Source organism: Cetorhinus maximus, chromosome 3 (assembly GCF_964194155.1).
Source record: "Cetorhinus maximus chromosome 3, sCetMax3.hap1.1, whole genome shotgun sequence".
NCBI lineage: Eukaryota > Metazoa > Chordata > Chondrichthyes > Lamniformes > Cetorhinidae > Cetorhinus > Cetorhinus maximus.
Genome location: NC_135881.1, coordinates 624320 through 645387, shown reverse-complemented (window position 1 = coordinate 645387; position 21068 = coordinate 624320). Strand labels below are relative to the sequence as shown.

The window sequence follows — 21068 nt, the reverse complement described above, 5'->3', positions numbered from 1 at the left end:
TTGGAGAGGTTTGAGTTCATTGGATTTGTAAAAGGCACATCACACCTGACTAATAGAATTGAATTTTTTAATGAGGTAACAGAGAAGGTTGATGAAGGGAATGTGGTCAATGTTGTCAGTATGGATTTTAAGAATGTGTTTGACAAAGGACCACATAAAAGGCTGGTTAACAAAATTAAGACTATGGAACAGGAGGGTCAGTGTCCATAGACACATAGAAACTAGGAGCAGGAGTAGGCCATTCGGCCCTTCGAGCCTGCTCCTCCATTCAATATGATCATAGCTGATCCTCTATCTCAACGTCATACTCCCGCTATCTCCCCATACCCCTTGATGCCTTTAGTGTCTAGAAATCTATTTCCTTCTTAAATATATTCAGTGACTTGGCCCCCACAGCCTCTGTTGTAGAGAATTCCACAGATTCACCACCCTCTGAGTGAAGAAGTTTCTCCTCATCTCAGTCCTAAATGGCCTTACCCGTATCCTGAGACTGTGACCCCTTGTTCTAGACACCCCCAGCCAGAGGAAACATCATCCCTGCATCCAGTCTGTCCATCCCTGTCAGAATTTTATACATTTCAATGAGATCCCCTCTCACTCTTCTAAACTCCAGTGAATACAGACCTAATCGACCCAATCTCTCCTCATACGACAATCCTGCCATCCCAGGAATCAGTCTGGTGAACCTTCACTGCACTCCCTCTATGGCAAGTATATCCTTTCTTAGATAAGGAGACCAAAACTGCACAAAATACTCCACGTGTGGTCTCACCAAGGCCCTGTATAACTGCAGTAAGACATCCTTGCCCCTGTACTCAAGTCCTCTCGCAATGAGGGCCAACATACCATTTGCCTTCTTAACTCCTTGCTGCACCTGCATGCTTGTTTTCAGTGATTGGTGTACAAGGACACCCAGGTCCCTTTGTACATCCACATTTCCCAATCTATCACCATTTAAATAATACTCTGCCATTCTGTTTTTCCTACCAAAGTGTGTAACTTCACACTTATCCACATTATACTGCATCTGCCATGTATTTGCCCACTCACTTAACCTGTCTAAATCGCCTTGAAGTCTCTTAACATCCTCCTTATCGCTCACATTCCCACCTAGTTTCATGTCATCAGCAAATTAGGAAATATTGCATTTGGTTCCCTCATCCAAATTATTGATATATATTGTGAATAGCTGGGGCACAAGCACTGATCCCTGCGGTAACCCATTAGTCACCACCTGTCACTCTGAAAAAGAGTCATTTATTCCCACTCTCTGTTTCCTGTCTGCTAACTAATTCTCAGTCCATGCCAATATGTTACACCCAACCCCATGTGCTTTAATTTTACACACTAACCTCTTATGTGGGGCTTTATCAAAAGTTTTCTGAAAATCCAAATACACCACATCCACTGGTTCTCCCTTACCTATTCTGCTAGTTATGACCTCAAGGAACCACATGATATCAAGAAACAGCTGAAGACACTGGATACTGCAAAGGCTATGGGCCCTGACAATATTCCAGCAATAGTACTGAAGACTTGTGCTCCAGAACTTGCCGCGCCCCTAGCCGAGCTGTTCTAGTACAGCTACAACACTGGCATCTACCCGGCTATGTGGAAAATTGCCCAGGTATGTCCTGTACACAAAAAACAGGACAAATCCAACCCGGCCAATTGCTGCCCCATCAGTCTACTCTCCATCATCAGTAAGGTAATGGAAGGGGTCATCAACAGTGCTATCAAGCGGCACTTGCTTAGCAATAACCTGCTCACTGATACCCAGTTTGGGTTACAGCAGTGTCATTCAGCTCCTGACCTCATTACAGCCTTGGTTCAAATATGGATAAAAGAGCTGAACTCCAGAGGTGAGGTGAGAGTGACTGCCCTTGACACCAAGGCCGCATTTGACCGAGTGTGGCATCAAGGAGCCCTAGCAAAACTGGAGTCAATGGGAATCAGGGGAAAACTCTCCACTGGTTGGAGTCATACCTAGCACAAAGGGAGATGGTTGTGGTTGTTGGAGGTCAGTCAGCTCAGCTCCAGGACATCACTGCAGGAGTTCCTCAGGGTAGTGTCCTCGGCCCAACCATCTTCAGCTGCTTCATCAATGACCTTCCTTCCAACATAAGGTCAGAAGTGGGGATGTTCGCTGATGATTGCACAATGTTCAGCACCATTCATGACTCCTCAGATACTGAAGCAGCCCATGTCCAAATGCAGCAAGACCTGGACAGGCTTGGGCTGATAAGTGGCAAGTAACATTCATGCCAAACAAGTGCCAAGCAATGACCATCTCCAACAAGAGAGAATCTAACCATCACCCCTTGACATTCAATGGCATTACCATCACTGAATCCCCCACTCTCAACATCATGGGGGTTACCATTGACCAGAAACTGAACTGGACTAGTTATATAAATACTGTGGCTACAAGAGCAGGTCAGAGACTAGGAATCCTGCAGCGAGTAACTCACCTCCTGACTCCCCAAAGCCTGTCCACCATCTACAATGCACAAGTCAGGAGTGTGATGGAATACTCCCCACTTGCCAGGATGAGTGCAGCTCCCACAACATTCAAGAAGCTTGACACCATCCAGAACAAAACAGCCGCTTGACTGGCACCACATCCACAAACATTCACTCCCTCCACCACCGACACACAGTAGCAGCAGTGTGTGTACCATCTACAAGATGCACTGCAGGAATTCACCAAGATCCCTTCGACAGCGCCACCCAAACCCACGACCACTACCATCTAGAAGGACAAGGGCAGCAGATAGATGGGAACACCACCACCTGGAAGTTCCCCTCCAAGTCACTCACCATCCTGACTTGGAAATATATCGCTGTTCCTTCCCTGTCACTGGGTTAAAACCCTGGAACTCCCTCCCTAACAGCACTGTGGGTGTACCTACACCACATGGACTGCAGTGGTTCAAGAAGCCAGCTCACCACCGCCTTCTCAAGGGTAATTAGGGATGGGCAATAAATGCTGGCCCAGCCAGTGAAGCCCACATCCTGTGAATGAATAAAAAAAACTAACAGCGCCTCCTTTTCCTATTTGCCTGTCCATCCTAAATATTGAGCACCCTTAGATATTCAGTTCCCAGCCTTGGTCACCCTGCAGCCATGTCTCCATAACCACAATCCTATCGTACCCGTTTACATCTATTTGTGCTGCTAATTCATCCACCTTATTGCGAATTCTCCGTGCATTCAGATACAGGGCTTTTAGACTTGCCCAACTGGATGAAAAGGACAGAAAGCAGCGAGTCACAGTTGATGGTCATTTTTCAGACTGGAGGATGGTGGACATTATGCTGTTCCCCAAGGGGCAGTGGTGGGACCACTGCGTATTTTGATATATATAAAAATCTTGGGTCTTGGAATACAGAGTAAAATTTCAATATTTTCCAATGATACCAAACGTAGAGGAATAGCTAACAGTGAGGATGGTGTGAATCACCTGGAACAGGACATAGATAGACTGGCAGAATGGGCAGACAAGTGGCAGCTGGATTTAATACAGAGAAGTGTGAGGCAATGCATTTTGGCAGAAAGGGTACAGGGCAGCAATATAGCCTTAATGTCACAGTTCTAAAGAGTGCGCAGGGACAGAGGGATCTGGGGGTCTATGTAGATCCATCTTTGGTGGTGTCAGGACATATTGAGAGAGAGGTTAACAAAGCGTACGGGATCTTGGGTTTCATTAATAGAGGCATTGAGTACAAAAGCAGGGAAGTTCTGCTGAATCTTTATAAAGCTCTGGTTAGGCCACAACTCGAGTCTTGTGTCCAGTTCTGGTCACCACACTTTAGGAAGGATGTGAGGGCCCCTGAGAGGGTGAGGAGGGGATTTACCAGAATGGTTCCAGGGATGAGGGATTTTAGTTACAAGGTGAGGTTGGAGAAGCTGGGGTTGTTCTCCTTGGAGCGGAGGAGATTGAGGGGGGATTTGATAAGGGTGTACAAGGTGATGACAGGTTTAGGTAAGGGAGACAAGGAAAAACTGTTCTCATTGGCTGATGATGCAAGGAGTAGAGGAAACAGATTTAAGGTTTAGGGCAAGTGATGCAGGGGGATGTGAGGAAGAACTTTTTTAAGCAGTGAGTGGAAATGACCTGGAACTTGCTAAGGGGGGGAAGTGGAAGTGGAGACAACGATTTCAAATGAAATTGGATGGGCACTAGAAGGAGATCAACTTGTAGGGATACTGGGATAGAGCGCGGGAACGGGACTGAGCGGATTGCTCTGTGGGAAGCCAGAATAGACTTGATGGTCTGAATGGCCTCCTTCTGTACAATAAATGACTCTATGGATGATGAAGTAGCTGTTTGATTCTAACTGCAGCTTGGCTTATTGTTCTAGACCTGATGCAGGATAACTGTGTGGAGGAGATGACCAAGAGGATTAATGCCAGTGCAGTGATGGCAGAGATTCAGCACCAGGATCGTGCTGGGGTTCAGTGGAGGTGAGAGGTTGTGACAATCCTATCCACAGCTCAGAGAGTCACCAATGAGGAATTAGTAACTAATATTAACCTGACATTAAACCGATGATCAGCTGTGGATTGACAGAGGAAGGGAACTCGGAGTTTAGCACTGACTGATCCAGGAATCATGAAGCAGGATACACATTGGCTGGAATTCGATGGTGTTTAGGATGACTCGCCGCATTTTACAGCCTCACCCCTGTCACACTGGGCCGCAAAATCCTGGCCACTGTCTGAATGGACTCTGAGCTAAAACAGTACAGACCAATCAGGGCTGAGTACAGACCAATCAGGGGTCTGAGGGGTGAGTACAGACCAATCAGAGATGAGGGGCGAGTGCAGACCATTTTTCAGATAGTGATCATAACTCTTAGATTCAAGGTTGTTATGGAAAAGGACAAGGATGGGCCAGAAATCAGAGTTCTAAATTGGGGGAAGGCTGATTTTAATAAGATCAGATATGATTTGGTCAGAGTGGACTGGGAGCAGCTACTTTTAGGTAAATCTGCGTCAGAGCAGTGGGACTCATTCAAGAAGGAAATAGGGAGAGTACAGGGCCAACATATTCCAGTAAAGACAAAGGGTGGGACCAACAAATCCAGGGAACCCTGGGTGTCGAGGGATTTACAGGATTGGATAAAGAGAAAAAGGGAGGCTTATGGCAGATACCGAGGGCTCAAAACAGCAGAAGCCCTAGAGGAGTATAGAATGTGCCTGGGAATCCTAAAAAGGAAATTAGGAGAGCAAGAAGGGGGCATGAAAAAACATTGGCAGGTAAAATAAAGGAAAGTCCAAAGTTATTTTACAAGTACATTAAGAGTAAGGGGGTAACTGGGGAAAGAGTAGGGCCCATTAAGGACCACAGTGGTAATTTGTGTGTGGAGCCAGGAGATGTAGGTAGGGTTCTAAATGAATATTTTGTGTCAGTGTTCACAAGTGAGAGGGACGACGTGGGTATGGAAATCAGGCAGAAGGACTGTGATATAATTAAAGAAATTAGCATAGAAAGGGAGGAGGTTCTAAGTGGTCTGGCAGGCTTAATAGTAGATTAATCTCCAGGCCCGGATGAAATGTATCCCAGGCTGTTGAGTGAGACAAGGGAGGAGATAGCAGGGACGCTGGCAATAACTTTCAATACCTCTCTGACCACAGGAGAGGTGACAGAGGACTGGAGGACAGCCAATGTGGTACCGTTATTCAAGAAAGGGGGAAGGAATAAATCAGGGAACTACAGTCTAACCTCAGTGGCAGGGAAACTATTGGAAGCAATTCTGAGGGACAGAATTAATCTACACTTGGAGAGGCAGGGATTAATCAAGGACAGTCAGTGTGGTTTTGTTAAGGGGAGGTCATGTCTGACCAGTTTGATTGAATTTTTTGAAGAGGTGACCAGGTGTGTAGATGAGGGCAATGCATTTGACTTGGACTTCAGCAAGGCTTTTGATAAGGTCCCGCATGGGAAACTGATAACGAAGGTAAGAGCCCATGGGATCCAAGGCAATTTGGCAAATTGGATCCAGAATTGGCTGAGTGGCAGGAAGCAGAGGGTGATGGTCGAGGGGTGTTTTTGTGACTGGATGCCTGTGTCCAGTGAGGTTCCACAGGGGTCGGTGTTGGGTCCCTTGCTGTTTGTGGTATATATAAACGATTTAGACTTGAATGTAGGAGGGTTGATCAGTAAGTTCGCGGATGACATGAAAATTGGTGAGGTGGTAAATAGTGAGGAGGATAGCTTTAGATTACAGGAGGATATAGACGGGCTGGTCAGATGGGCTGATCAGTGGCAAATGGAATTTAATCCGGATAAGTGTGAGGTGATGCACTTGGGCAGGACAAACAAGACACGGGAATACACGATGAATGGTAGGACCCTGGGAAGTACCGAGGATCAGAGGGACCTTGGTGTGCATGTCCGCCGGTCCCTTAAGATAGCGGGACAGGTAGATAAGGTGGTTAAGAAGGCATATGGGATACTTGCCTCTATTAGCCAACGCATAGAATATAAGAGCAGGGAGGTTATGCTGGAGTTGTATAAAATGCTGGTTAGGCCACAGTTAGAGTATTGCGTGCAGTTCTGCAATCTGCATTAGAGGAAGGATGTGATTGCAGGAGAGAGAGTGCAGAGGAGATTTACCTGGATGTTGCCTGGGCTGGAGAGTTTTAGTTATGAGGAGAGATTGGATAGACTGGGGTTATTTTCCCTGGAGCAGAGGAGATTGAGGGGGGACATGATTGAGGTGTATAAAATTATGTGGGGCATAGATAGGGTAGACAGGAAGGAACCTTTCCCCTTGGTGGAGGGATCAATAACCAGGGGGCATAGATTTAAGGTAAGGGGCAGGAGGTTTAGAGGGGATGTGAGGAAGAATTTTTTCACCCAGAGGGTGGTGGGAATCTGGAACTCACTGCCTGAAAGGGTGGTAGAGGCAGAAACCCTCATAACATTTAAGGAGTATTTGGATGTGCACTTGCGATGCCATGGCAAACAAGGCTATGGGCCTAGTGCTGGAAAATGGGATTAGAATAGTTAGGCACTTGTTTGACTGGCGCAGACTCAATGCTTTTTCTGTGCTGTAGACCCTATGACTCTATGACCCTTTAGAACCCAGTTCTATAGTGGGTCAATGGGGATAGAAGTCCCATAGCTTGACATAGAGGGCATGAGGAGGGCCTTCTGAACTTAACTTTGAAGGGTTGTAGACAAGGGTTCATGACTCCTCTGAGGGCCGTGAACCATGAGTCTGGATAACCTGGCCAGAGTCCAGTAACATTGCGGAGGAGCTCACCATGCCTGTCTCCACGATGGAGCTGACCTGGTTGGGAGTGCCAGGTGTGGGCTTTTGACCCAAACCAGCCCGCCTGCTTTAAAGGCATTCCTGAAAATCCGACAGCCCGGGAATGGGGTCGGGAATCCCGGAATCGGGATCCACCTGCCATTTTGAAAGGATTCCCAAGTCACCCCGACTTGATGAAAATCCAGGCCAAGGTTTCAAACTTTGAGGCTTTTATTGTAACAAACAAACTAAAAGCAACATAACTAAACATTAACTAGCAGGTAACTAATATTGTAAACTACAAAAAAATTAACCCTCAGCGTGGTCAATTACCTGCGCTGCATATATACACATTACAGCATGTTTCCCACAGGATTACAGTCTTTGTGGGAAACAGTCCACAGCCCTTCTCAGCTTCCAATGGGCTGGCATCTCCCCATTTTGTCAAGTCAAAATGTTCAGTGCTTGTCAAAGGTCCTGTCCCTCAATCCTCTCAGAATTCCCAAACCGACTTTCAGCTCTAAGGCCCATTCCAGGGATTTCCTCTCCTCGTCTCGTCAGGGCTGTCACTGCAGGTTCCTTCTCTCCGGCCCTTAAACAAGCTGTCTCCAGCATTCTGTCTGGTAGCTAACAGAGAAACCAACCTTTTCTCTCTGTAGACCGCAGCAACGCTGTTCTTTCTCTCTCTCTTGAGTTATTCAAAATGTCTCAGAAAGAAATTCTGCATTAACAAGAATACCTGTGCCTGCGTTTGTTAAACTGGCGTGTGCATTTCAATAGCACATGACCTGGGCCCCCCATCTCCAATGTAACAAAGCCACTCAGGCTGTGTTGTCAGGTAGAACGCATAGCAGATCACATGACCCTCTTCATTACTCCATTTTACTTTAAAATAAAGAATCGGTTTAAAACGTAACCACCTTATAAAACCTCGTATTGATAGCAGTTCTGAGGAGTCAGCACAGATCAATCAGGAATCTGAGGGGTCAGCACTGACCAATGGGGATCAGGGATCAGGTTTTGTTCCATATGCAACAATTCATTGTTCCATTTATTGATGTTTGATTCATTGCCTGTTGTCCCTCTATTCTAGATATTCCCATGTATCCACATTGGAACTGGATAAGTTCCTGGAGGATGTGAAGTGAGTATTTTAAGTGGTGAAGTAATTACTCACAAGCAGAACAGGCTTTTGTAATTGGCTGTTTGAGTTTCTGTGTTTGCTAAAACACCAATTAATGACCTTGTTAAGAATAGGGAAGCAGCAAATTATTTAAATGGAGAGAGATTGCAGAACTCAGTACAGAGGGACCTGGGTGTCCTGGTACATGAATCAGGAAAGGTTAGGCTGCAGGTACAACACATGGAATGTTGGCCGGAATTTCCCAGCCCCATTGACATTGGAAGTCACGGCTGGCGTGAGTGGACAATGTGGTGAGAAAGGCCAAAAATCAGTTCCACGCCATCGTGAAACCAGTTTGTGATTGTCCACTCCTCCCGCCAATGGCGGGCAGCCTTTCCCACTGCTGCACAGCTGGAATATAACTTTCATACACTTGGGTCTCATTATCAGCCCTGCTCGCCAAAGCCATCGCCCCCCCCTCCCCGCGTCAAATTTACCACACACATCGGCGTGACTACAGAGCGGCGGGTTTCACAGCTGCCTTTAAAAGGCGGGCACCTGGTGACCTGAACTTCGAGGGGAGCTTGGAAGTGAGGGCACAGGGCCTGGGAGGTGAGGGCACAGGGCCTAGGAGGTGAGGGCACAGGGCCTGGGAGGTGAGGGCACAGGGCCTAGGAGGTGAGGGCACAGGGCCTGGGAGGTGAGGGCACAGGGCCTAGGAGGTGAGGGCACGCGGCCTCGGAGGTGAGGGCGCACGGCCTCGGAGGTGAGTGCGCACGGCCTCGGAGGTGAGTGCGCACGGCCTCGGAGGTGAGTGCACACGGCCTCGGAGGTGAGGGCGCACGGCCTCGGAGGTGAGGGCGCACGGCCTCAGAGGTGAGGGCGCACGGCCTCGGAGGTGAGTGCGCACGGCCTCGGAGGTGAGTGCGCACGGCCTCGGAGGTGAGTGCACACGGCCTCGGAGGTGAGGGCACACGGCCCGGGAGGAGAGGGCACAGGGCCTCGGAGGTGAGGGCACAGGGCCTCGGAGGTGAGTGCACACGGCCTCGGAGGTGAGGGCACACGGCCTGGGAGGAGAGGGCACAGGGCCTTGGAGGTGAGGGCACACGGCCTGGGAGGTGAGGGCACACGGCCTGGGAGGTGAGGGCACACGGCCTCAGAGGTGAGGGCACACGGCCTCGGAGGTGAGGGCACAGGGCCTCGGAGGTGAGGGCACAGGGCCTGGGAGGTGAGGGCACACGCCTCGGAGGTGAGGGCACACGGCCTGGGAGGTGAGGGCACACGGCCTGGGAGGAGAGGGCACAGGGCCTCGGAGGTGAGGGCACACGCCTCGGAGGTGAGGGCACACGGCCTGGGAGGTGAGGGCACAGGGCCTGGGAGGTGAGGGCACACGGCCTGGGAGGTGAGGGCACAGGGACTGGGAGGTGAGGGCACAGGGCCTTGCTCAGCGCTCACGAGCGTCACCCATAGGACGCACCAGGGAAAAGGCTCTGCACATTCGGAAGGGGGTGAGGCACAGGCAAGTCGCTTTTTCCCAGTGCTGGACCAGTCTCCCCCATGGTTGAGGCTAACAGTGCAGCCTTGCAGCGCGGGTTAGGAGAATGCCTGTGCCTGAGCCTGTGCCTGTGCCTGAGCTGAGAGCACAGCCTGCAGTCCAGTGGGCAAAGCTGCTGCCAATCGGTCAGGTGGAATAGGGCGGAGGTGAGTGAGGTTTCAGGCAGCCATGCAGCGCACTAAACTCTGGCCATCCAAGTGGTGGGCAACACTCTCCAGCGTGTGTGAAGAGGCCTTCAGACTTAACCAAGAGCGGTTCTTAGTATACCCATCCTAACCCACATGTCTCTCTCTTTGACCCTACTGGAGGAGAACATCAGGATTTTGGAGACTGGTGATTTAGTGATTTGCCTCATGGCTGACAGGGGCAGAGAAGAAGAAGAGAGCAGCTCACTCTCTGTGATCAGGGTCATATAGAGATGTAGCCGTGAAACTTTAAATGCACCTGATCCTTTGTCCTCCTTCAGCACCTGAGCCCTTCAGGAGCTGGAGCACAGCCTCACTGGTCACAGATGCTGAAGAGATGGGGACCAGCCCCACCTTAAAGGTGCTGAGAGCACACAGAGAGAATGAGGGAACTCTGTGATGCCTGCCCACTACATTCTGGCAGCAATGACCAGCACCATCGAGGTGCAGCCATCAGTAATGTGTCCAGGGAGTGTGAGGCTGGACCATCACTGTGGTCTGAAGGCTGCACAGACACAGGGGAGAGGCCCTGGACTGAGACACCTGCCTTTATTTTGTGCAGAAAGGTTTCACATCTGAGTGACATGAACACTGCTCATCAGAACAAGGAGCTATAGGCAGAGAGATATTCTTAGGAGTTTATTGACAATAGTGAACATTATGTACAAGTGATTAACACCCGTGCCCCAGGCTGTGCAACTACATCTTCTTAACCTTCCTAACCCTGCCGCTACGTCTTGGTGCTCCCTGGACATCCACAGCAGAGGTGGAGGCAGCCTGCTGACTGTGACACCCTGTCTGTGATGAGCTTGGCGGGCGTCCTCTGGAGGGTTGAGACTTGGAGGGGCCCCGGCCTGCTTTCGGGGTCCTGCTGTGTGGCAGTGACACCCTCCTCGGCCTGTGGAGCTGGAGCTGCGGAGGTCACAGGAAGTGGGGATTTGGTTGGGTAGATACTCCTGGAATCACCTGTATGGATGGGCCCAGGGTCCTGCTGATCCTTCTCCCTATGGGTGTCCGAGGGCCCCAGGCTGACTCTTTGAGGAGAAGGGGAAGCTGGAGTGAGATCGAGCTGTTCTACACCCCTCTCGCGTACACACTTTTGGGTGGCATGAGTGATGGGGTTAAGCCCGTGCAGCAGTGACGTCCTGGACCAAGGTCTCCATGGCAGCCGCCATCCTGCCAGTGTTGACCTTGGTGCGTTGACAATGCCGGCGCTATCACCTCGGCCTGAAGGCAGACAGACTCCTCCATCGTGTCTTGCAATCTGAGGAGTGCAGCGGACATCCCTTCCTGATGTTCCCGAGCTTGTCTTTGCAGCTCCAACAACTGTGACATGACCGAGTCCAGAGACTCATCATCTGACTCGGACTCAGCAAAGTTCTGGCCTCCAGCAGCTCCTCCGAGTGTCGGGGACCTGGGAAGTCCCAGCCTCCGCCTGCTGTGGATCAGACAGTGCGATGTGCTCACCAGATTGTGATCCTGAGGCTACTCTAGAACTAGGTCCCACTGAGGTGTGTGTCTCTGCGCTGGTGGAGGGTGTGGGTGAGGCTGTGATGGGACTTCAGGGAGGGTGCCTCCAGATTCCTCTTCAGAGGTTCCCTTGGGGTTTGATTGGAGGCCCTGGGTCATTGACTCTGTCGGCTGTTTCCCAGATGTGTCTGTGAAAGCAAGGGGAGATAGTTAGTGCAGGGCAGTGGCCTGTGAAACAGGACACATCACTCACAGCCTGGGTGTCTGATGGATGTTGCACTGCTGGATCCTCACTTGGTTGAGCAGCGCTGACCTCACCGTCAGCACAGGACCGGTCCCGGACATCACCGGCCAGCTGGATGGCTCTGTTTTCAAAGGCCATGAGGACCTTGATTTCGGGCATTCCTCCATCGGTCTGTGACCTCTCCCTCTTGTTGTGTGTCAGCTTGTCCTGCATGGACAGAGATGGGGAGATGGGCCAGATGATAAGTATACCCGGCCTGTGTGGGTGGTGAGTGATCCCATGGACGGGATGAGGACAATGACGGTGAGTGTGAGAGAGTGAATGGTGATGTCCCTTGCACTGGCAGTGAGTGAGGGCCCTGTGGATGTGTGTTGGGTTTGTGAGTGTGTGAGTTGAGAGTGATGAGAGGAGTGACTAACCCTGGTAGAACCAAGAGAATGCATTGACGTTTGGCACTGGGTGGCTGCCCTCTTTCGCAGGGCATTGGCGCTGACCACTGCCATCGCCTCCCAGGCTGGGTTGGTGACCTCGCTTGCTGGTTTTTGCCCAGAGGGGGGTAAAGGAGTTTGTGACGGGGCCCCTACCGCATCCAGTAGGCGTCTGAGGGAGGCGTGGTTAAATTTGGGGGCAGCATGTGACAGCGGTGGCTTTGCAGCAGCTTCCGATCGATGAGGAGAGCTGGCCCTGTGCAGGAGTGCCCTTTAAACACGGTGCCAGGTTTACTGGAGGCCTGAGGTGATGGCGGGGCTGGGTATGAGCGGTCAGTCTGCCAGTGACCCGGTGTGTTTCCTGGTAATTCATGATTAATGAGGCGGGATTGGGGGATACAGCATGAAAACCTCCCATTGCAGCCAGCGGATTAAACATCCTTTTCCCTGTCCACTACTGCACTTGGTGCAAATCCAGGATAGATCTGCTCTCACTGTCTGAAAGGCTGGTGGAGGCAGAAATCCTCAGAATATCGAAAAGTACTTGGATATGCACTTGAAGTGCGTAACCTACTAGGGCAAGAACAGGAAAGCGGGACACATACAAACAGGGAGCAGGAATAGGCCACTCAGCCCTTTGAGTATGTTCCTGTCCAGCCTCTCCTCATAAGATAAGCTGCCCATTCCTGGTATTAGTCTGGTAAATCTTCCCTGATCTGCTTCCAACACATTTAGCCTTTAGCATTAAGCTGGATGTCTCCTTGTTGGTCAGCCTGATATGATGGGCCGAATGGCCTCCCTCTGCGCTGTGATATTTTATGATTTCGTATGATTTCTCTGCTCTCACACACTCTCGAACTGACTCTCAGGCCCTTTTCTCTCAGGTTCTCTCTCTCTCTCCCCCTCCCTCCCTCTTAGTTAGTAAACTGACTTGCAGCTCTCTCTCTCTCTCTCTCTCTCTGTTTCTCTCTCTCATCTCTTTCAGGAATGGAATCCACCCTTTAATGAACTTTTCCTCCCATCGCCCGCATCATTTGTTCTGGGCTCCGCACCATCCCCCTGAAAGTGCAGAGTGTGTGAAATCTCCGATCCCAGAAGCCCATGAGCAGGAGACCAGGAAGGTAAGGTAACACGCCAGCATGTTCACTGTCTGCAGCGCAGCTCAATCAGGGAGGCAGTCCAGGGACAGTGTGTGGGGCACTGCATTGTACGCAGACATTGCTGCCCGATTGTATAACAGCTTGTAGCCTGATCCTGTGGAACTGGGGCCCGGGGAGATATCAACCCACATCAGTCTGAAACTGCAGGTATCACAAGCACAGATCCCACCCTCTCCCCCTTCCTGGTCCCTCCTCCCCCCCCACCCCCAACCCTGTCTGCAGTTCCTTTCTGATTCTGTGAAGAGGAACTCAGCTCATTGACCCTCTCCATCAGCTGGTGGAATGAATGGGGTGTGAGGGAGAGTGGTGGAGGGTGATAAGTGAGTGAGTGAGTGGGATAGTGAGTGCAGGGGGAAGGAGGGGTGGTTGAGGCATTAGGGCGAGTGGGATTGTGTTGAATATTAAGGGGTGAAGCGCTGAAATCTTTGCCGTGCTCTCCCAACAGGTCATTCAGATGCAGTGTCAACTGGAGTTACATGAAGACAACACAAGGTGGCATGTAAGTGAGTGAGTGTGTGAGTGTCAAAGAGAGAGAGAGATACTCAGAGAGAGAAAACACGAGCCAGTAAAAGAGAGAGAGGGAGAGAATATTAGAATCATAGAAAGTTTGTGGCACAGAAAGAGGCCACTCGGCCCATCGAGTCTACACTGGCCGAAAAATGAGCCCCTCAGCCTAATCCCACTTCCCAGCATTCGGTCCGGACCCCTGCAGGTTACAGCGCTCGAGGGGCAGATCCAGACACCTTGTAATGAGTTGAGAGTTTCTGCCTCTACTCCCCTTTCAGGCAGCGAGTTCCAGACCCTCACAACCCTCTGGGTGAAAAAACTTTTCCTCATCTCCCTCTAATCCTTCTACCAATCACTTTAACTCTATGATAAAAGCAAAAATCTGCGGATGCTGGAAATCCAAAACAAAAACAAAAATACCTGGAAAAACTCAGCAGGTCTGACAGCATCTGTGGAGAGGAACACAGTTAACGTTTCGAGTCCGAATGACTGAAGAAGAGTCCTCTGTTCCCTCTCGAATGGAATTGCAGCCTCCCTGTAATGAGGTGACCAGAACTGCTCACAGTACTTCAGCTGTGGCCTAAATAATGTTTTATACAGCATAACCTCCCTGTTCCTATGCTGGTGCTGTGCTGGGACCAGTGACCTGTAGAGAGGGCTTCAAACTAAATAGAGAGGCTTACAAAGCAAAAGGATAAGGCAGCATTGCAGGGCAGCTATTTAGGTAATGATACCCAGGGTGTGACAGGAAGGGACAGAGTGAACAAACATTAAAAAACAGCAGCAAATAGGGTCAAAGGGGGAAAAAATGGAACAAAGGCAAAATTAATGGCTCTTTACTTAAATGCTCATAGTATTCAGAGCAAAATAAATGAATTAATGGCACAAATAGAGATTAATGAGCATGATTTTATACCCATTACAGAGACATGGTTACAGGGAGATCAAACTGGGAACTAAATATTCAGGGGTATGTGACTTTTCAAAAGGACAGGGAGGGAGGGAAGGGTGGTGGGGTAGCTTGGTTAGTACGGGATGGAACAAGTACGATAACAAGAAATGATCCTGGATCTGAAGATGTAGAATCCATTTGGTAAGAAATAACAAGGGGAAGACGACACTGGTGGGAGTAGTCTATAGGCCCCCTGATGGTAGCTATACTGTAGGACAGAGAATAAATCAGGAGATAATGAGAGCATGTAAAAAAGGCAGAACATTAATCATGGGTGACTTTAATCTTCATGTAGATTGGGAAAATCAAATTGGCAGCGGTAGCCATGAGGAAGAAATCATAGAGTGTATTCGGGACAGTTTCCTAGAACAATATGTTATGGATCCATCCAGGGATCAGGCTATTTTTGGATCTGGTAATGTGTAATGAAGTAAGTTTAATAAATGATCTCAGAATAAAAGATCCCTTAGGAAACAGTGAGCATGATATGGTAGAACTTAACATTCAGCTCGAGAGTGAGAAACTTGGGTCGGAAACAACTGTGCTAAACTTAAATAAGGGTCATTACCAAGGTCAGAGTTGGCTGGAGTGGACTGGGGAAGGAGTTTAGTAAGAAAAGACGATTGATCAGCAATGGCAGATGTTTAAGAAAATAGTTCATGACTCACAACAAAGATATATCCCAGTGAGGAAGGAGGATTCTAGGAAGGGGATAAACCAACCATAGTTAACCAAGGAAGTTAAGAATAGTATCAAAGTGAAAGAAAAAACATACAATGTGGCAAAGATTAATGATAAGCCAAAGGATTGGGAAAGTTTTAAAAACCAAAAGATGACCAAAAAAATTATGCGGGAGGGAGGAAATAAACTTTGAGGGTGAATTAGCAAGTAATATAAAAATGGACAGTAAGAGCTTCTTTAAATATATAAAAAGGCAGAGAGAGGCCAAAGTGAACAAAGGCCTCTTAGAGAATGAGGCTTCATGTAGGGGAAATCATGCCTGACAAATTTATTAGAATTCTTTGAGGAGGTAACAAGTAGGATAGATAAAGGGGAACCAGTAGATGTAATATATTTGGATTTCCAAAAGGCGTTCAATAAGGTACCGCACACAAGGCTACTTAATAAAATATGAGCCCATGGTGTTGGGAGTAGTATATTAGCATGGATAGAGGATTGGCTAATTAATAAAAGGCAGAGAGTTGGGATAAGGGGGGCATTTTCAGGATGGCAACCTGTAACTAGTGGAATGCAACAGGGATCAGTGCTGGGGCCTCAATTATTTACAATATATATTAATGATTTAGATGAGGGAAGTGAATGTACTATCGCCAAGTTTGTGGATGACACAAAAATAGGTGGGAAGGCAAGTGGTGAGGATGACACAAGGAGTCTACAGCGGGATATAGACAGGTTAAGTTAGTGGGCAAAAACTTGGCAGATGGAATATAATGTGGGGAAATGTGAGGTTATGCACTTTGGCAGGAAGAATAGAGGAGCTGAATGTTATTTAAATGGAGAAAGACTGCAGAAAGCTGCAGCACAGAGGGATTTGGGGGTCCTTGTGCATGAATCCCAAAAAGCTAACATACAAGTTCAACAGGTAATAAGGAAGGCAAATGGAATGTTGGCCTTTATTTCAAAGGGATTGGAGTATAAAAATAGGGAAGTCTTGTTAAAACTATACAAGGCACTAGTTAGACCACACCTAGAATACTGTGAACAGTTTTGGCCCCCTTATCTAAGGAAAGATATACTGGCATTGGAGGCAGTCCAGAGAAGGTTCACTAGGTTGATCCCGGGTATGGAGGGATTTTCTTATGAGGAGAGGTTGAGTCGGTTGGGCCTGTACTCATTGGAGTTTAGAAGAATGAGAGGCGACCTTATTGAAACATATAAGATTCTTAGGGGGCTTGACAGGGTAGATGCTGAGAGGTTGTTTCCCCTTGTGGGAGAGTCTAGGACCAGAGGGAATAATCTCAGAGTAAGGGGTCGCCCATTTAAGACAGAGATGAGGAGGAATTTCTTCTCTCAGAGGGTAGTGAATCTGTGGAATTCTTTGATAAAAACAAAAAGCTAAAAGCTACTGCGGATGCTGAAAATCCAAAACAAAAACAGAATTACCTGGAAAAACTCAGCAGGTCTGGCAGCATCGGCGGAGAAGAAATCAGTTAACGTTTCGAGCCTTCATGGCCCTTCAGCAGAACTGGAGCATAGTTAGAAGAAGGGAGAAATATAAATTGGTTTAAGGTGGGGGTGGGGGGGGGGGGGGTGGAGAGAGAGACATTGAGGGTGTGGTGATTGTGGAGATGAGCAGATAATCAAAAGATGTCACAGACAAAAGGGTCAAAGAGGTGTTTTGTCTGAGAAAAGTGCTAATTAAGAATGGAAGACAGGATATTCAAAGTACAGCTCTAGTGGGGGTGGGGTGGAAAGGCTAACAAGGTTTTAGTTTTAGATTTAAAAATAATGGAAATAGGTGGGGAAAGAAGAATCTATATAAATTATTGAAAAAAAAGCGGGGGGGGGGAGAGAAACGGGGTGGGGATGGGGGGAGGGGGAGTTTAAGATCTAAAGTTGTTGAATTCAATATTCAGCCCGGAGGGCTGTAAAGTGCCTAGTCGGAAGATGAGGTGCTGTTTCTCCAGTTTGCGTTGGGCTTCACTGGAACAATGCAGCAAGCCAAGGACAGACATGTGGGCAAGAGAACAGGGTGGAGTGTTAAAATGGCAAGCGACAGGGAGGTTTGGGTCTTTCTTGCGGACAGACCGCAGGTGTTCCACAAAACGGTCGCCCAGTTTGCGTTTGGTCTCTCCAATGTAGAGGGAAGCAGCATTTCACTTGCATTTCCCCTAACTTAGTCTACTGCATTCGTTGCTCCCAATGCGGTCTCCTCTACATTGGAGAGACCAAACGCAAACTGGGCGACCGTTTTGCAGAACACCTGCGGTCTGTCCGCAAGAAAGACCCAAACCTCCCTGTCGCTTGCCATTTTAACACTCCACCCTGTTCTCTTGCCCACATGTCTGTCCTTGGCTTGCTGCATTGTTCCAGTGAAGCCCAACGCAAACTGGAGGAACAGCACCTCATCTTCCGACTAGGCACTTTACAGCCTTCCGGACTGAATATTGAGTTCAACAACTTTAGATCTTAAACTCCCTCCCCCTCCCCCCATCCCCACCCCGTTTCTTCCCCCCCCCACCCCCCGCTTTTTTTTCAATAATTTATATAGATTCTTCTTTCCCCACCTATTTCCATTATTTTTAAATCTAAAACTAAAACCTTGTTAGTCTGTCCACCCCACCCCCACTAGAGCTGTACTTTGAATATCCTGTCTTCCATTCTTAATTAGCACTTTTCTCAGACAAATATCACCACCTTCAACACCTCTTTGACCCTTTTGTCTGTGACATCTTTTGATTATCTGCTCATCTCCACAATCACCACACCCTCAATGTGTCTCTCTCTCTCCCCCCACCCCCACCCCCACCTTAAACCAATTTATATTTCTCCCTTCTTCTAACTATGCTTCAGTTCTGCCGAAGGGCCATGAAGGCTCGAAACGTTAACTGATTTCTTCTCCGCCGATGCTGCCAGACCTGCTGAGTTTTTCCAGGTAATTCTGTTTTTGCTGTGGAATTCTTTACTGCAGAGGGCTGTAGAGGCTGGGTCGTTAAGTATATTCAAGGCTGAGATAAACAGATTTTTAATCAGTAAGGGAATCAAGAGTTATGGGGAAAAGGCAGGAAGGTGGAGTTGAGGATTATCAGATCAGCCATGATCTCATTGAATGGCGGAGCAGACTCGATGGGCCGAATGGCCTACTTCTGCTCCTATGTTTTCTGGTCTTATGGTCTTATATTTTATGCCTCGGCTAATAAAGGAAAGGATTCCATATGCCTTCTTAACCCCCTTATCGACCTGTGCTGCTACCTTCAGGGATCTGTGGATATTCACTCCTCATCAGTGTCCTCCCATTTATTGTATAATCCTTTGCATTGGTTTCCCTCCCCAAATACATCACCTCACACTTCGCTGGGTTGAATTCCATCTGCCACTTTTAACATAGAAACATAGAAACTAGGAGCAGGAGTAGGCCATTCGGCCCTTCGAGCCTGCTCCACCATTCATTATGATCATGGCTGATCATCCAACTCAATAGCCTGTTCCCGCTTTCTCACCATACCCTTCGATCCCTTTCGCCCCAAGAGCTATACCTAACACCTTCTTGAAAACATACAATGTTTTGGTCTCAACTACTTTCTATGGTAGCGAATTCCACAGGCTCACCACTCTCTGGGTGAAGAAATTTCTCCTCATCTCAGTCCTAAATGGTCGACCCCATATCCTCAGACTGTGACCCCTGGTTCTGGACTCCCCCACCATCGGGAACATCCTTCCTGCATCTACCCTGTCTAGTCCTGTTAGAATGTTATAGGTTTCTATGAGATTCCCCCTCATTCTTCTGAACTCCAGTGAATATAATCCTAACCGACTCAATCTCTCTGCCCACCTGCCCAGTCCATTGATATCTTCCTGCAGTCTACAGCAATCCACCTCACTATTAACCACGTGGCCAATTTTTGTCATCTGCAAATCTTTTGATCATTCCCCTACATCTACATCCAAATCATTGATATATATCACAAAAAGCAGGGAGTCTAGTACTGAGCCCTGTGGAACCCCACTGGAAACAGCCTTCCAGTCACAGAAACACCCGTCAACAATTACCCTTTGTTTCCTGTCACTGGGCCAATTTTGTATCCAGTTTGTTACATTCCCCTGGATCCCATGGGCTTTTTTTTTAACCAGTCGGCCATGTGGTAGAATCCTTGATTCCCTTAACAAAAGCCTTGTTAAAACCCATGTAGACCACATCAACTACACTACCCTCATCCTCCTTGTTAATTCCTCAAAAAATTCAATCAGATTAGTCAGACACGATCTTCCCTTAACCAATCCAAGCTGACTGTCCCTGATTAATCTGTGTCTCTCCAAGTGACAGGTGATCCTGTCCCTCAGAATTGATTCCAATAACTTGCCCACTGCTGAGGTTAGACTGACTGGCCTGTAATTATTCAGTCTATCCCTCCCTCCCCTTTTAAACAAAGGTACAACATTATCAGACCTCCAATCGTCCGGCACCTCACCCGTATCCAGTGAGGATTGGAAAATGATGGTCAGACCCTCCTCAATTTCCTCCCTGGCTTCTTTGAACAGCCTGGGGTACATTTCATCCGGCCCTAGTGATTTATCCACTTTCAAGGATGTTAATCCCCTTCATACTCCCTCTCTCCCTGTGTTTATCACATCCAATACTTCACACTCCTCCTCCTTAATTACAATATCTGCATTGTCCCCTCTTTTGTGAAGACAGAAGCAAAGTATTCACTAAGATCCACACCCACATCCTCCACCTCCACACACAGGTTACCTTTTGGTCTATTCTGGGCCTTACTCTCTCCTTAGTTATCCTCTTACTCTTAATGTTTTGATAAAACATCTTTGGGTTCCCTTGATTTTGCGTCCAATATTCTTTCATGTCCTCTCTTTGCTTTCCTATTTTCCTTTTTGATTTCACCCCTCCACTCTCTATACTCCCCTCAGCTTTCTGTAGTATTGAGTTCTCGGTGACTGACATAAGCTTTCCTTTTCTGCCTTATCTCACCCTGTGAGCTCCTCGATATCCAGGGGGCTGTAGATTTGGCCGTCCCACCCCTTTCCTTTGTGGGAATGTGTTTACTCTGAATCCCGTGAATCTCCCCTTCGAATGCCTCCCACTGCTCGGACACTGAGTTACCTTCAAGTAGCTGTTTCCAGTCCACTTTTGCCGAATCATTCCTCAGCTCAGTAAAATTGGCCTTGCCCCAATTTAGAAATTTAACTCTTGTTTTATCTCTGCCCTTTTCCATAATTATGTTAAAACTGACTGAGTTATTATCACTAGAGAACCAGTGAATGCCAGTGGAGAGAAAGAGAGAGAGAGACAGTCAACAGACAGTACAAACTGCACTACAAACAGTGATTTACACACACACACACTCAGATACACACACACACATACACACACACACACACACACACAGACACACACACACACAGGCACATACACAGGCAGACACACACGCACACACACAGGCACACACACACACACACACAGGCACATACACACACGCAAACAC

The 21068-nt window shown here is 48.2% G+C and overlaps 1 protein-coding gene across 1 annotated transcript in view; it reads left to right on the top strand.

Moving 5' to 3' along the window:
* nrbp2a (nuclear receptor binding protein 2a) overlaps window positions 1-21068 on the top strand; it is a 202229-nt gene that overhangs the window by 172372 nt on the left and 8789 nt on the right. The window contains exons 12-15 of the mRNA XM_078535906.1: window positions 4365-4467; window positions 8356-8406; window positions 13253-13388; window positions 13873-13926. Coding sequence (XP_078392032.1) covers window positions 4365-4467; window positions 8356-8406; window positions 13253-13388; window positions 13873-13926 — 344 coding nt within the window. The remainder of the gene's footprint in view (window positions 1-4364; window positions 4468-8355; window positions 8407-13252; window positions 13389-13872; window positions 13927-21068) is intronic.